The 12,466-nt window shown below is 39.7% G+C and overlaps 1 protein-coding gene across 2 annotated transcripts in view; it reads left to right on the top strand.

Annotated features, from left to right (window-relative positions):
• The window catches only part of LOC126278603 (uncharacterized), a 398,515-nt gene extending 394,430 nt beyond the window's left edge, over positions 1-4,085 (top strand). For both annotated transcript variants that reach the window (XM_049978838.1, XM_049978839.1), the window contains one exon: positions 1,229-4,085. In XM_049978838.1, the coding sequence (XP_049834795.1) occupies positions 1,229-1,337 (109 nt within the window). In that variant the 3' untranslated portion in view covers positions 1,338-4,085. The remainder of the gene's footprint in view (positions 1-1,228) is intronic.
• Positions 4,086-12,466: the final 8,381 nt, after the last annotated feature.

The raw sequence follows: 12,466 nt of genomic DNA, 5'->3' as shown, positions 1-12,466 counted from the left end.
CATGATTTTATGATCTGCTAATTATGACTGAATGTGCCAATTTCAGATGTTCCTACCAATTAACTGAGTTCCACAGACTTGGTGCAGTGCTGTTTCAAGATTATATACATTACTTAAAACTCGCACATACTTTTATTTACACTATAATTATACTGTTATTTGGAATCGAGGTGGTTACATGTCATGACTGAAATAACAGTTATGGTATCAAAAAATTCAGTTTGCTGTCTAACCTAACTACATGACTAAGACAAGGTGAAACAGGTCAAGTCCACACTAACTGTTTTGTTGGGGTTGATTCTGGATGTTACAGGCTCTCCCAACATCCTCTGTTTTTCTCCCATCATTTCTAATTACAGTGATTTGTTAATGATTTCTTAGCATTTGAAAAGAAGAAAAAATATCTGACAATAGACAGGTTGGAAGACATTAAAGTATCTGTTCAATTATAATCTGTTCTATAACTCATATCAAATAAATAAGTTACTAGGTCCTTGCTTGAAGCAGATAGGTTAATATCACATTTCTCTAATTAAGAACTTCCCATAATAACATCAGTTAATATAGCTTACTGTTTCTGTAAATTGGAAAACTGTGTACAAATATCACCATATTGTTTAATTTAGTTAAAACTGAGGAATCATATTCTCTTTCAGCACATCGTTAACTTAGTCTGCCAATACACAATAACACAAGCAGATTCTCTATATTAAACTGGGTATATTGGATTTATAAAGCAAATGTATACAGTGATACAATGAATTAGAGGTGTTAATATCACATTCAGATAAAAATAAATCAGTTATAATAGTAGGCTTACCTTCTCACTTTCTGTCTGTTGAAATAGCAAGATACTGCCCTGTTCTATTTGCCCTGCACTCGCACACTGCACAGTGCAAATGGTGGCTGTCTTCTGTTCCTGTTGTTAGTGCAAGAATCAGAAAAGGGCAGCAGTAGTCAGACGTCATCACGGTTAGCGCAGATTTCAAATATTGAATGGATACGATTACCCACTGCGCACAATTACTCAACTCCCCTTTACTTCTTTCTGTGTTAGACACAAAAATTCTGCTCTGTGAGTAATTTGCAATGGTCTGTTGCAATAATTGCCCACCTTCTCACCTTTTAATTTTTGCAAACAGTTACAGTTTCTATTTTTTTAACTGATCTATGGTTGAACGTGTGTTGGTTTCTTATGTCACACAACATTAATATCTTCATATTGCAGGGAGATATATCCACCAGACGTTGATGATGTCACCCATAGTCAGGAGCTGCTGACGAATGTTCCTGAAGTGGACAGCCTGTTCATGATACTACAGGAGATAACAGGATGACAGGAAGTCAACAGCATAGCTTCATCCAAAGAGTATTCCATATCTGGTGCTCAGTAACGTTCCTTTGCTGGGAGACAAATGGTGGTGACACATCAGTTAATTGTATAAAGCCCCCTTAGATATTTTGTTTTTATGTTAAAGTCTTAATGCAATCTAGGTTTATCCACTAATTTTACAACATATATGATGTTGTTCTAATGTAACATAATACATTATTACTTGACTGAAGATGGCATCAGTGTCCAAGAGTAGCTTCATTGCTGAAATTAAATATGGTTCAGGGTGTTCTCTCTGTTAAAACTGAAGTTAATTCCGGATTATTGGTATTGATATTTTTTGGTGTTAGTGCACTCTTCCAAATAACATTTTCATTTAACACAAAGACATTTTTATCTCCACTACATCATAATGATCGAAGTCTAAATGCACAGTATCTTATTGTTCTAAGAGCTTACAAGCAAAGACTGCCCTGAAGTGATCAACTGAGCTGGTGGAACACCAGTAATGAATGCCTTTGGTGCAAATTTTATGGCGTGAATAAATTACAATTCCTTCTAGAAACATCCAGAACATTCTGTAAGTCAAATTAACTACAAGGTCATTTCCACTTTTGAAAATAAAAACAGATTTGAATAAAGTTATATTTTTTGTGAAACAAAAAATTTTAGAAATATAGTAAAAACAAAAGATGTTTATGTGGTTATGAAAATAAATTAACTATTTTTCTAAAATATACCAAGTCACTAGCTTCATATAATTAATCAAATGGTTATGGGATCTGTTATGAATGGTGTTACATCAATTTTATGACACAGAAATAAAAACAAGATTGTATTTTGTACCTTTTTGTGACATTTATAGGAAGATGAATTTTCATAGGCTAATTGTTATGTGTTGGACCAACTCTGAGTAGTACAGAAACTCGTCAGAGTGCTAATGCACCATGTAATTGTGGAAAAACATGAATGACAACAGCTGAAAAATAAAGAGGTATTGGAAGGTTCCATAATCTGAAGAAGTTACTTTAAATATTGGTTTGTAATAACTGGAATATCTTGTATCATTTAGATAGTCTGTACTGTGGGGGCATAATGAAAGTTCCACTCTTGGCTCTCAGTAACTACCAAGTGTAGTTTGTGCATTATTTTGGCCCCATACTCCATAAATGCTAAAACCATACATGTCTCAACTCAAGATGTGAGGAAGAGCTGAATCCTTAACTTTTCTTGGTGTTTCAGATATTATGTACTATGGAAATAATAATTGTATGTTAAGGGTACAGATACATTGGTTAATATTTCAAATGTTTCACAAAACACCCGTACCCTTAGCAGTTAGTATAATTGAGTAACCTTTCATAATTGGCAGTCAGAAAAGTTTAAGCAGCATTGTTATCTTTAGTTGAAATGATTCTGGGTTTGTTGGGGTTGGATTTTTATGTTTTAGGTGCTCCTAGGGTGTCGTACAGTGATGAAAGACACCTTTTAAATGGGTTTCAGTCATCACAAGTAGATGCTCAGGGTCTGCAGCACTGTGCATCACACAATGGAACTGCTCCCTGGCGAAGATCCTGGATTTTTGTCAATATAAATCTAAAATGTAGAACAAAGAAAAGAGAAGTATCTAATGACAGAAATCTTTCAGACAAGGTGTTCTTGTGAAACAACTAAGTTGTAATTTGAGTTTGAGTTGTTGTCTGGTCAATAAACCAGATTGTGTACAGAGTACATAGCCTGTTCTTATTCATAGTAGAAGTAGCTTTATAGGAAGAACAGCTGAAAGAAGTGGAGGTTATGTCTGGTATACAGCAAACGTATACTTCAAGATGGCGGAAACCCTCACAGCACATACACACATGATCCTGAGCATCTACTTTTCATGTACTTCCATTTGAACTCTGATTTCTACCTGTCAGTTGTAGAGTTTTGTCCATTAACTATTGCAATTTATAACTGTTTTTCCACTTATCATTTGTAAATATTTGTTTTGTTATAATATTGTAGGTGTTTAATTTATGGCATATACATTTATTTACTATTGAGTTACATATTTGAATGAAACCTAAAGTACTCATTTTGTAAACAATACAAAATTTTATAGTTTATTAGACTTTTAATGTAATTCATTGTAGCTATTTCACTAACTAAATTACAAACTTATCACATAAAATGATATCATCCACATTTTCTGCATCACAGTAAATAAATGTGCTGCACTTGTTTTTAAAAATCTGTAACCATGCAATATAAACAGTTAGTGTTTACAGCAAATACTGAACTGGTGAATGAAAATGTAAGAACTTAAGAAACAAATCATATCTTAGTTGTTCTCCTAAGTTTCAGAATTGAAAATAAATTATGGTATACTAAAGATGACTGAAACATTTTGGTGCAAACCATCGTATGAATGAGACAGCAGAACAGAGAATGCACAACACAGTAGGAAAAAATGTTATGTGGCCCAAACAATTTGTAGATAAATACCTGCTAGACTGCCTAGTTGCTAAAGTTTATTTTGGCTGTGAAATCATTATAAGATATGAACTTAGAAAGCTGTTGTTTTGTTTTAGTTTTTTAAAGATAACACTATAGACAATAAAACAATACCATGGACCATGGCCATATAAGCCAGAAGAATTATCAACAACATTACCATCCGGTCGTGAAAGCCTTCATTGTACGATTAAAACAATACCAAATTTATGTACTTAGAAATGTAATGAAATAAACAGATGATGTTGCACAAAGAGAGATTTTCACATATTAGCTATCTTTATACAAATGTGCAAAACAGAGTTGCAGTAAACAACAGACCATCTGTACCTTAAAGTATTCAGAAATAATTTACTTCGCTGTTTGGCATTTATGGATGAAGAAAAGAGTGCAGGGTAGTTTAGACAAAATGGTAACACACATTTCTGCACATATCAAAGGATACCAATCTTCCAGACTATGGTAGACACAAAACAGTTAAGAGGTGAGCCAACTATCTATAATTCTTCAGGTAACATATCACAGACTTCCAAAGACTTTCCCATTATGTAAATTCAATAGATCAATCTTGCTTCATGGAAGCAAATCAGTACTCCTCAAAGTGGAGAAATAAACTTTATTAAAGGCTTATTCAATTTTGATGGTATCTACAACACTTTCTTTGCATACACAACTTCACAACTGATCTCATTAATGGATGAATTCCATTACTTTAATGCTTTCTACTTCCTAATGTTGACTGGTGTTGGAAATTTACAAGGAAATATACTTTGGAAGCTGTATTTTTTGGATTGGTGAGGTAAAGTGTAGCCTAGTGCCAGTGTTTGACTAGATGAACGTGAGAAATCTCCTAAATTCATCCTAAAATTGGCTATTCGAAGTGATCTTCAATAGATGAACTAGTGAAATCCTCATTTGAAGTTTTTCCTATTATTGTACAGCTATGTCAATTGGAGTGCAGAGTTTGACAGACTGCATGTGGTGTTGGGTGGCACCTATTTGAGTCTGAGAGAAGAAAATCGTTCTGTAATCTGCAGTTTAGTAAAACAGCAATCATAACTAAAAATTCATGAATATACTGTAACAAATAAAAATCCTGTACCCAGATTGCAGTACAGAGCAAATTTCCACTTTATTCTCCATCTACATCTACATACATACTCCGCAATCCACCCTACGGTGCGTGGCGGAGGGTACCTCACACCACAATTAGCATCTTCTCTCTCTGTTCCACTCCCTAATAGAAAGAGGAAAAAATGACTGCCTATATGCCTCTGCACGAGCCCTAATCTCTCTTATCTTATCTTTGTGGTCTTTCCGCAAAATATAAGTTGGCGGCAGTAAAATTGTACTGCAGTCAGCCTCAAATGCTGGTTCTCCAAATTTCCTCAGTAGTGATTCACGAAAAGAATGCCTCCTTTCCTCTAGAGACTCTCCCCCGAGTTCCTGAAGCATTTCCGTAACACTCGCATGATGGTCAAACCTACCAGTAACAAATCTAGCAGCCCGCCTCTGAATTACTTCTATGTCCTTCCTCAATCCGACCTGATAGGGATCCCAAACGCTTGAGCAGTACTCAAGAATAGGTCGTATTAGTGTTTTATAAGTGGTCTTCTTTACAAACGAACCACATCTTCCCAAAATTCTACCAATGAACTGAAGACGACTATCTGCCTTCCCCACAACTGCCATTACATGCTTGTCCCACTTCATATTGCTCTGCAATGTTACGCCCAAATGTTTAATGGATGTGACTGTGTCTAGCACTTCTCTACTAATGGAGTATTCAAACATTACAAAATTCTTTTCTCTATTCATCTAGCTGCCATTCTTTACACCAATCACATATCCTGTCCAAGCCAACTTGTATCCTCCTAAGGTCACTCAACAACGACACCTTCCCATACACCACAGCAACATCAGCAAACAGCCACACATTGTTATCCACCCTATCCAAAAGATCATTTATGTAGATAGAAAACAACAGTGGACCTACCACACTTCCCTGGGACACTCCAGATGATACCCTCACCTCTGATGAACACTCACCATCGAGGACAACATACTGGGTTCTATTACTTAAGAAGTCTTCGAGCCATTCACACACTTGGGAACCAATCCCATATGCTCGTACCTTAGGTAGGAGTCTGCAGTGGGGCACCGAGTCAAACACTTCCCAGAAGTCAAGGAATATGGCATCCGTCTGGACCGTTCATCCATGGTTCGCAAGATATCACGTGAAAAAAGGGTGAGTTGTGTTTTGCAGGAGTGATGCTTTCTAAAGCCCTGCTGATGCATGGACAGCAACTTCTCTGTCTCAAGGAAATTCGTTATATTCGAACTGAGAATATGTTCGAGAATCCTGCAACAAACTAATGTTAAGGATATTGGTCTATAATTTTGAGGATCCGTCCTTCTACCCTTCTGACATACAGGTGTCACCTTCACTTTTTTACAGTTGCTCGGGACTTTACTTTGGCAAGAGATACGCAATAAATGCAACTAAGTAAGGGGCCAATGCAGTGGAGTACTCTCTGTAAAACTGAATTGGAATCCCATCAGGACCTGGCGATTTATTTATTTTCAACCCATTGAGCTGCTTCACAACCCTAGGGATGTCTATCACTATGTCCTCCATACGGGAATCTGTACGAGATTCAAATGGTGGTATGTTTGTACGATCCTCCTGCGTGAAAGGTTTCTCAAATGCTAAATTTAAAATTTCAGCTTTCGTTTTGCTGTCCTCTGTTGCCAGGCCAGATTGATCAGTGAGTGACTGGATGGAAGCCTTCGACCCGCTTACTGATTTTACGTAAGACCAGAATTTCCTTGGGTTTTCAGCAAGATCTTTTGCTAAGGTATGACGGCGGTAGTGGTTGAATGCTTCACGCATCGCTCTTTTTACAGCAGCACAAATCTCTACTAACTTTTGCCTGTCCTCATTCTCCCGATCTTTCTTGTACTGCGAGTGCAACTGCCTTTGCTTCCTGAGAATTCTCCATCCCCACCACCCTCCTCCTCCTACCACCACCACCACCACCACCACCACCACCACCACCACCACCACCACCACCACCACCACCGTTCATATGTCTATGTCTTTTATGGCAGGTACTACTTTTCCTAAATGTCTGAAGGTAGGTGAAGGTATTCCACTCTCTAAGAAAGGGGGGAAAAGTAACAGAGAACAATACATATCTACATTGTCTGATTTTCTTGTAAGGTCCCAAATCTGCTCTGATGCTTGGCATGATTTTAGGAAGTATAAATCCATGATTAGTGCTATATAAGAGGTCACATATTCCAGTGTACATGCTCTTGACAAAAAAGCTGTCGAGTTCCTTCTACATTTATCATATGGATTTGATGTCACAAAATATAAAAAAATGGAGTCACTGCAGTCTGTGACCTGTGGAAAAGTCGCAAGTGAAAAATGCACCAATCAATGTTCAAACAACTACAGGAGATGTGACAAGAAAGTGATAAAAGGATTCAGTGTAGCAACTGTCACAGTTGGCTCCATGACAAATGTTACAAAGTAGGCATAAAATCTGTAACTGATTATCTTATCTCGTGTGTGCAAGTGATACCTATGAAAGCAAATTTAGAGGCATATCAAAGAAAAGGACTAAATAATCAGAGTACTTCAAAGTGATATATTTTTTCTAAATGAAACACATACTGTTCTGAAGGGTAAGTGCACATTCCTGGAAAAGAAAGTATAAATCTCTCCATCACTAGAAGTCCATAATAAAAAAAAATTGGTCTAAGCAAAACAGATAGTTGTAATCACTAGGAAACTACAAAAGCTTCATGCAATAATGTTGATGCCCTTCAAGACATGTATAATAATGACTTTCCAAAGGCACACACAGCTAAGTGCACAATAATATATTTTCAGCATAACAGTGGGAAAATGGCTACAGAAGAAGAAGGTGAAATTATTTGGTGACTGTTAAGTATGTGACATATCTAAAGTGGATTTGTCGAAGACCTACCTCCTTCTCCTGCTCCTTTCAATGGAAACACTTCTTTGTCACCAATCACTCCAACTAAACACAAACCTAATCCCAACATTGAACTTTGCCTCTTCCAATTCGAAACACCATCCAACCATGATTCTTCTCCCCTCCTCTCCCAACTAACCATCCTTGGCCACATTCCAGGAATTCCTTGCCTTCAACTTGGCCTCATTATGCTTCCCCAGGTGCCTTCCTAAGAACACCAACCATTCAGCAGCAGAAAGGACAGTCATACGTAGCCTCAAAACAGATCCTGATGTAATCATCCTACCAGCAGACAAAGGCTCCACCACTGTTGCTATAAATCACAGTGACTACCTGGTGGAAAGCTTCTGACAGGAAATCCAGGTTCAAGTCCCAGTCTTTCACAGATTTTAACTGTTGTCAGTCCCTTAGATGGAAGATGGTTGTATCCAGACTGCAAATATATTTCATCTAGCCCCTTAACGAGTTATACATCTACATACATACTCCGCAATCCATTGTACGGTGCATGGCAGAAAGTACCTCGTACCACAACTAGCATCTTCTCTCCCTATTCCACTCCCAAACAGAACGAGGGAAAAAGACTCCCTATATGCCTCTCTACGAGCCCTAATCTCTCTTATCTTATCTATGTGGTATTTCCGCGAAATGTAAGTTGGTGGCAGTAAAATTGTACTGCAGTCAGCCTCAAATGCTGGTTCTCCAAATTTCCTCAGTAGTGATTCACGAAAAGAATGCCTCCTTTCCTCTAGAGACTCTCCCCCGAGTTCCTGAAGCATTTCCGTAACACTCGCATGATGGTCAAACCTACCAGTAACAAATCTAGCAGACCACCTCTGAGTTGCTTCTATGTCCTCCCTCAATCCGACCTGATAGGGATCCCAAACGCTTGAGCAGTACTCAAGAATAGGTCGTATTAGTGTTTATAAGTGGTCTCCTTTACAGACGAACCACATCTTCCCAAAATTCTACCAATGAACCGAAGATGACTATCCGCCTTCCCCACAACTGCCATTACATGCTTGTCCCACTTCATATTGCTCTGCAATGTTATGCCCAAATATTTCATTGATGTGACTGTGTCAAGTGCTACACTACTAATGGAGTATTCAAACACTACAGGATTCTTTTTCCTATTCATCTGCATTAATTTACATTTATCTATATTTAGAGTTAGCTGCCATTCTTTCAACTGATCATAAATCCTGTCCAAGTCATCTTATATCCGCCTACAGTCACTCAACAACGACACCTTCCCATACACCACAGCAACACCAGCAAACAGCCACACATTGCTATCCACCCTATCCAAAAGATCATTTATGTAGATAGAAAACAACAGTGGACCTACCACACTTCCCTGGGACACTCCAGATGATACCCTCACCTCTGATGAACACTCACCATCGAGGACAACATACTGGGTTCTATTACTTAAGAAGTCTTCGAGCCATTCACACACTTGGGAGCCAATCCCATATGCCCGTACCTTAGTTAGGAGTCTGCAGTGGGGCACTGAGTCAAATGCTTTCCGGACGTCAAGGAATATGGCATCCATCTGATACCCTTCATCCATGGTTCGCAAGATATCATGTGAAAAAAGGGTGAGTTGTGTTCCGCAGGAGCAATGCTTTCTAAAGCCATGCTGATGCATGTACAGCAACTTTTCTGTCTGAGGGAGGATGTAAATTTCTTTGGCGGCCTTCCCAGGAAGCATTTCTTTTTGACATTGAAGCAAGCAATGGAGTCACCGCTATTATTAGCATTATTGGACTTCATTGTGAAATTCTTTCTTCAGACGATACATCAGCACTAGGGATATGAGTGGTTTTCTTGCAGGAACAATGAAGGGTAAAAAGGCAGTTGCCTCAAGTGGATATTATATTGAACATTGAAAGTTCATCCCAGAAACCAAGCACTCAGCTGGATGTTAGCTAGGCTATAGAAAACCAATTACATTGCCAGGTCCGAAACGAAAATTTTGATCTTTAAATCTGAGGCCTGAAAATGTGGACAGAGGTGAGCTGAGTCATATATTTGAGAGCTATGAGAATAACCAAGAAGGTGATTAGCTGGTGGGTGATTGTAGTTTGGTTCCAATATTGACTTTGAATCTGACTCATATTTCTAGCTTATCTCTTGACATCAAGGAATTCCAGGATCAAGAGGAATGCATTTGTGAAATTAAGGGGACACTTTAAAAAGGTGAAACTATAAAAACATATCTGTTGAGAGAGAAGGTTGTATGCTGTAAGTCATGTGGAAGTGGCATTCAAGGAACTGGTTCCATTGCTGTTCTGGTAACTCCATGAATCTCCTGTGGGAGTACATTTAAGAGTGTATAAGATATATAGGTAAAAAGACAGCAGTTTATATGGCCAGGGATGGATAATTACATTCATAAAAGAGTAGCTAGTTGTGAGGCATATGCTGTCAATAAACTAGACCAGAATAGTAGGATAGGACATTTGGCATCCAAGCCAGTAGAAGGGCCTTTCAGAGAATGTATGTCAATTTTACGCACCTGTTGCCTTGAGTGAAGGCAGGGCACAGGTTTGTTTTGGCTTGTGCTGATGCATTTATGTGATGTGTTGGGTTATTATCCAGCAGGGTGGTGACAGCTCAAGTAGTGATCCAGTTGCAGGGCATCTGTGGTACCTTTGGGCCTCTGCAGTCTATAGCAACTGATAATGTGACCTCATTTACTACACGAAGTTCAAAGCAATTCTGCATAGGCATGGGGCCCATCACATAGGAACAACACCTTACTATCCTACCCCATCTTATGTGGAGTGCATTAATAGAAATCTTACGTTGACCCTGATAGCCTGACACAGTAGAAACCAAAGTGGATGGGATCACTCACTCCCATAGCTAACAGTGGTGTTTAACACCGAATGTCATGAAAGTCATCCAGACACACCCCCAAGTTTGCCCCTGGGCTGCTGTATAGCAAATCCACTGCACAGTTTATGATCTACTGATGACCTCTTGCATGGAAAGAAAGAGGGTGGATGCACAATGGGGACTGGCTGAAAAAATTATTCAATAGGCTCATAAGAGGGAAGTCATGTGCTATAATATGGAGTGTCAGCTGAACACTTGACAAGTTGGTGACAAGGGCTTTATTAGGAATTAGCGGGTGTCAGCATGGACTTCGAGAAGATGACCAAGAAGTTATTGCCCAGATTTAAAGGTCTGCTGGATATTAAGGTTTCTTCACCCCATTGTTGTTTAGTTAAGTGAGCTACTTATGGATAAGTGAACCAGGGGTCACCTCTCTCAGATTAAGACTTTTGCACCAGCCCAGCACATAAGCAAGGGTAACATATTTAACCAGTTTTTAAGAGTGCAATTGCGTTCATTACATGAAATGGCAGTGGACACCAACTTGCAGAAGTGTATTAAGTGACTGGACGTTGACCAAAACTATTTTTCCCCGTCACAGCTTTTCAGTGGCTGTTTTTCAATGAAACAAAAATGAAATTAGTCTTAGCTGCTCAATAATAAGAGATTTACAGCCAAGCCCAGTAGTCTGAGTTGTCTACAAATTACTTTTAATACAAACAAGTATCAATGCTCATATATCAAACCCAGCAATATAGTATAATTGGATGGATAAAAACTCTATTCACCAAGCAGTAGCAGAACAACACACATATAAAGGTATTTAAATTTGCAAGCTTTTGGGGCCAGTGGCTCCTTCTTCTGGCAGAAAGGCTGAAGGAGAAGGCAGAGGTGTGAAGGAAAGGGCTGGTGAGGTTTAGGAAATTGGGAGAGTCCAGAAAAGTCACCCCCAGTTGGGTCAGACAAGACTTACAGGACAGGATGAGATGGAAAGGCAGAAAAGAAAATCCTTCTCATCCCATCCTGAAGTCTTCCCTGAGTGAATTTTCTAAAATATTCTGATTTCCTAAACCTCACCACTCCTTACCTCTCTTCCTTCTCCTTCAGCCCATCTGCCAAAAACAGCCAGTGGCTCCAAAACCTTGCAAATTTAAATACCTTTATACACTCCTGGAAATGGAAAAAAGAACACATTGACACCAGTGTGTCAGACCCACCATACTTGCTCCGGACACTGCGAGAGGGCTGTACAAGCAATGATCACACGCACGGCACAGCGGACACACCAGGAACCGCGGTGTTGGCCGTCGAATGGCGCTAGCTGCGCAGCATTTGTGCACCGCCGCCGTCAGTGTCAGCCAGTTTTCCGTGGCATACGGAGCTCCATCGCAGTCTTTAACACTGGAAGCATGCCGCGACAGCGCGGACATGAACCGTATGTGCAGTTGACGGACTTTGAGCGAGGGCGTATAGTGGGCATGCGGGATGCCGGTTGGACGTACTGCCGAATTGCTCAACACGTGGGGCGTGAGGTCTCCACAGTACATCGATGTTGTCGCCAGTGGTCGGCGGAAGGTGCACGTGCCCGTCAACCTGGGACCAGACCGCAGCGACGCACGCCAAGACCGTAGGATCCTACGCAGTGCCGTAGGGGACCGCACCGCCACTTCCCAGCAAATTAGGGACACTGTTGCTCCTGGGGTATCGGCGAGGACCATTCGCAACCGTCTCCATGAAGCTGGGCTATGGTCCCCTACACCGTTAGGCCATCTTCCGCTCACGC

The sequence above is a fragment of the Schistocerca gregaria genome, chromosome 6 (genome assembly GCF_023897955.1).
Source record: "Schistocerca gregaria isolate iqSchGreg1 chromosome 6, iqSchGreg1.2, whole genome shotgun sequence".
Lineage (NCBI taxonomy): Eukaryota > Metazoa > Arthropoda > Insecta > Orthoptera > Acrididae > Schistocerca > Schistocerca gregaria.
This window is presented reverse-complemented; position numbering and strand designations above follow the sequence as displayed.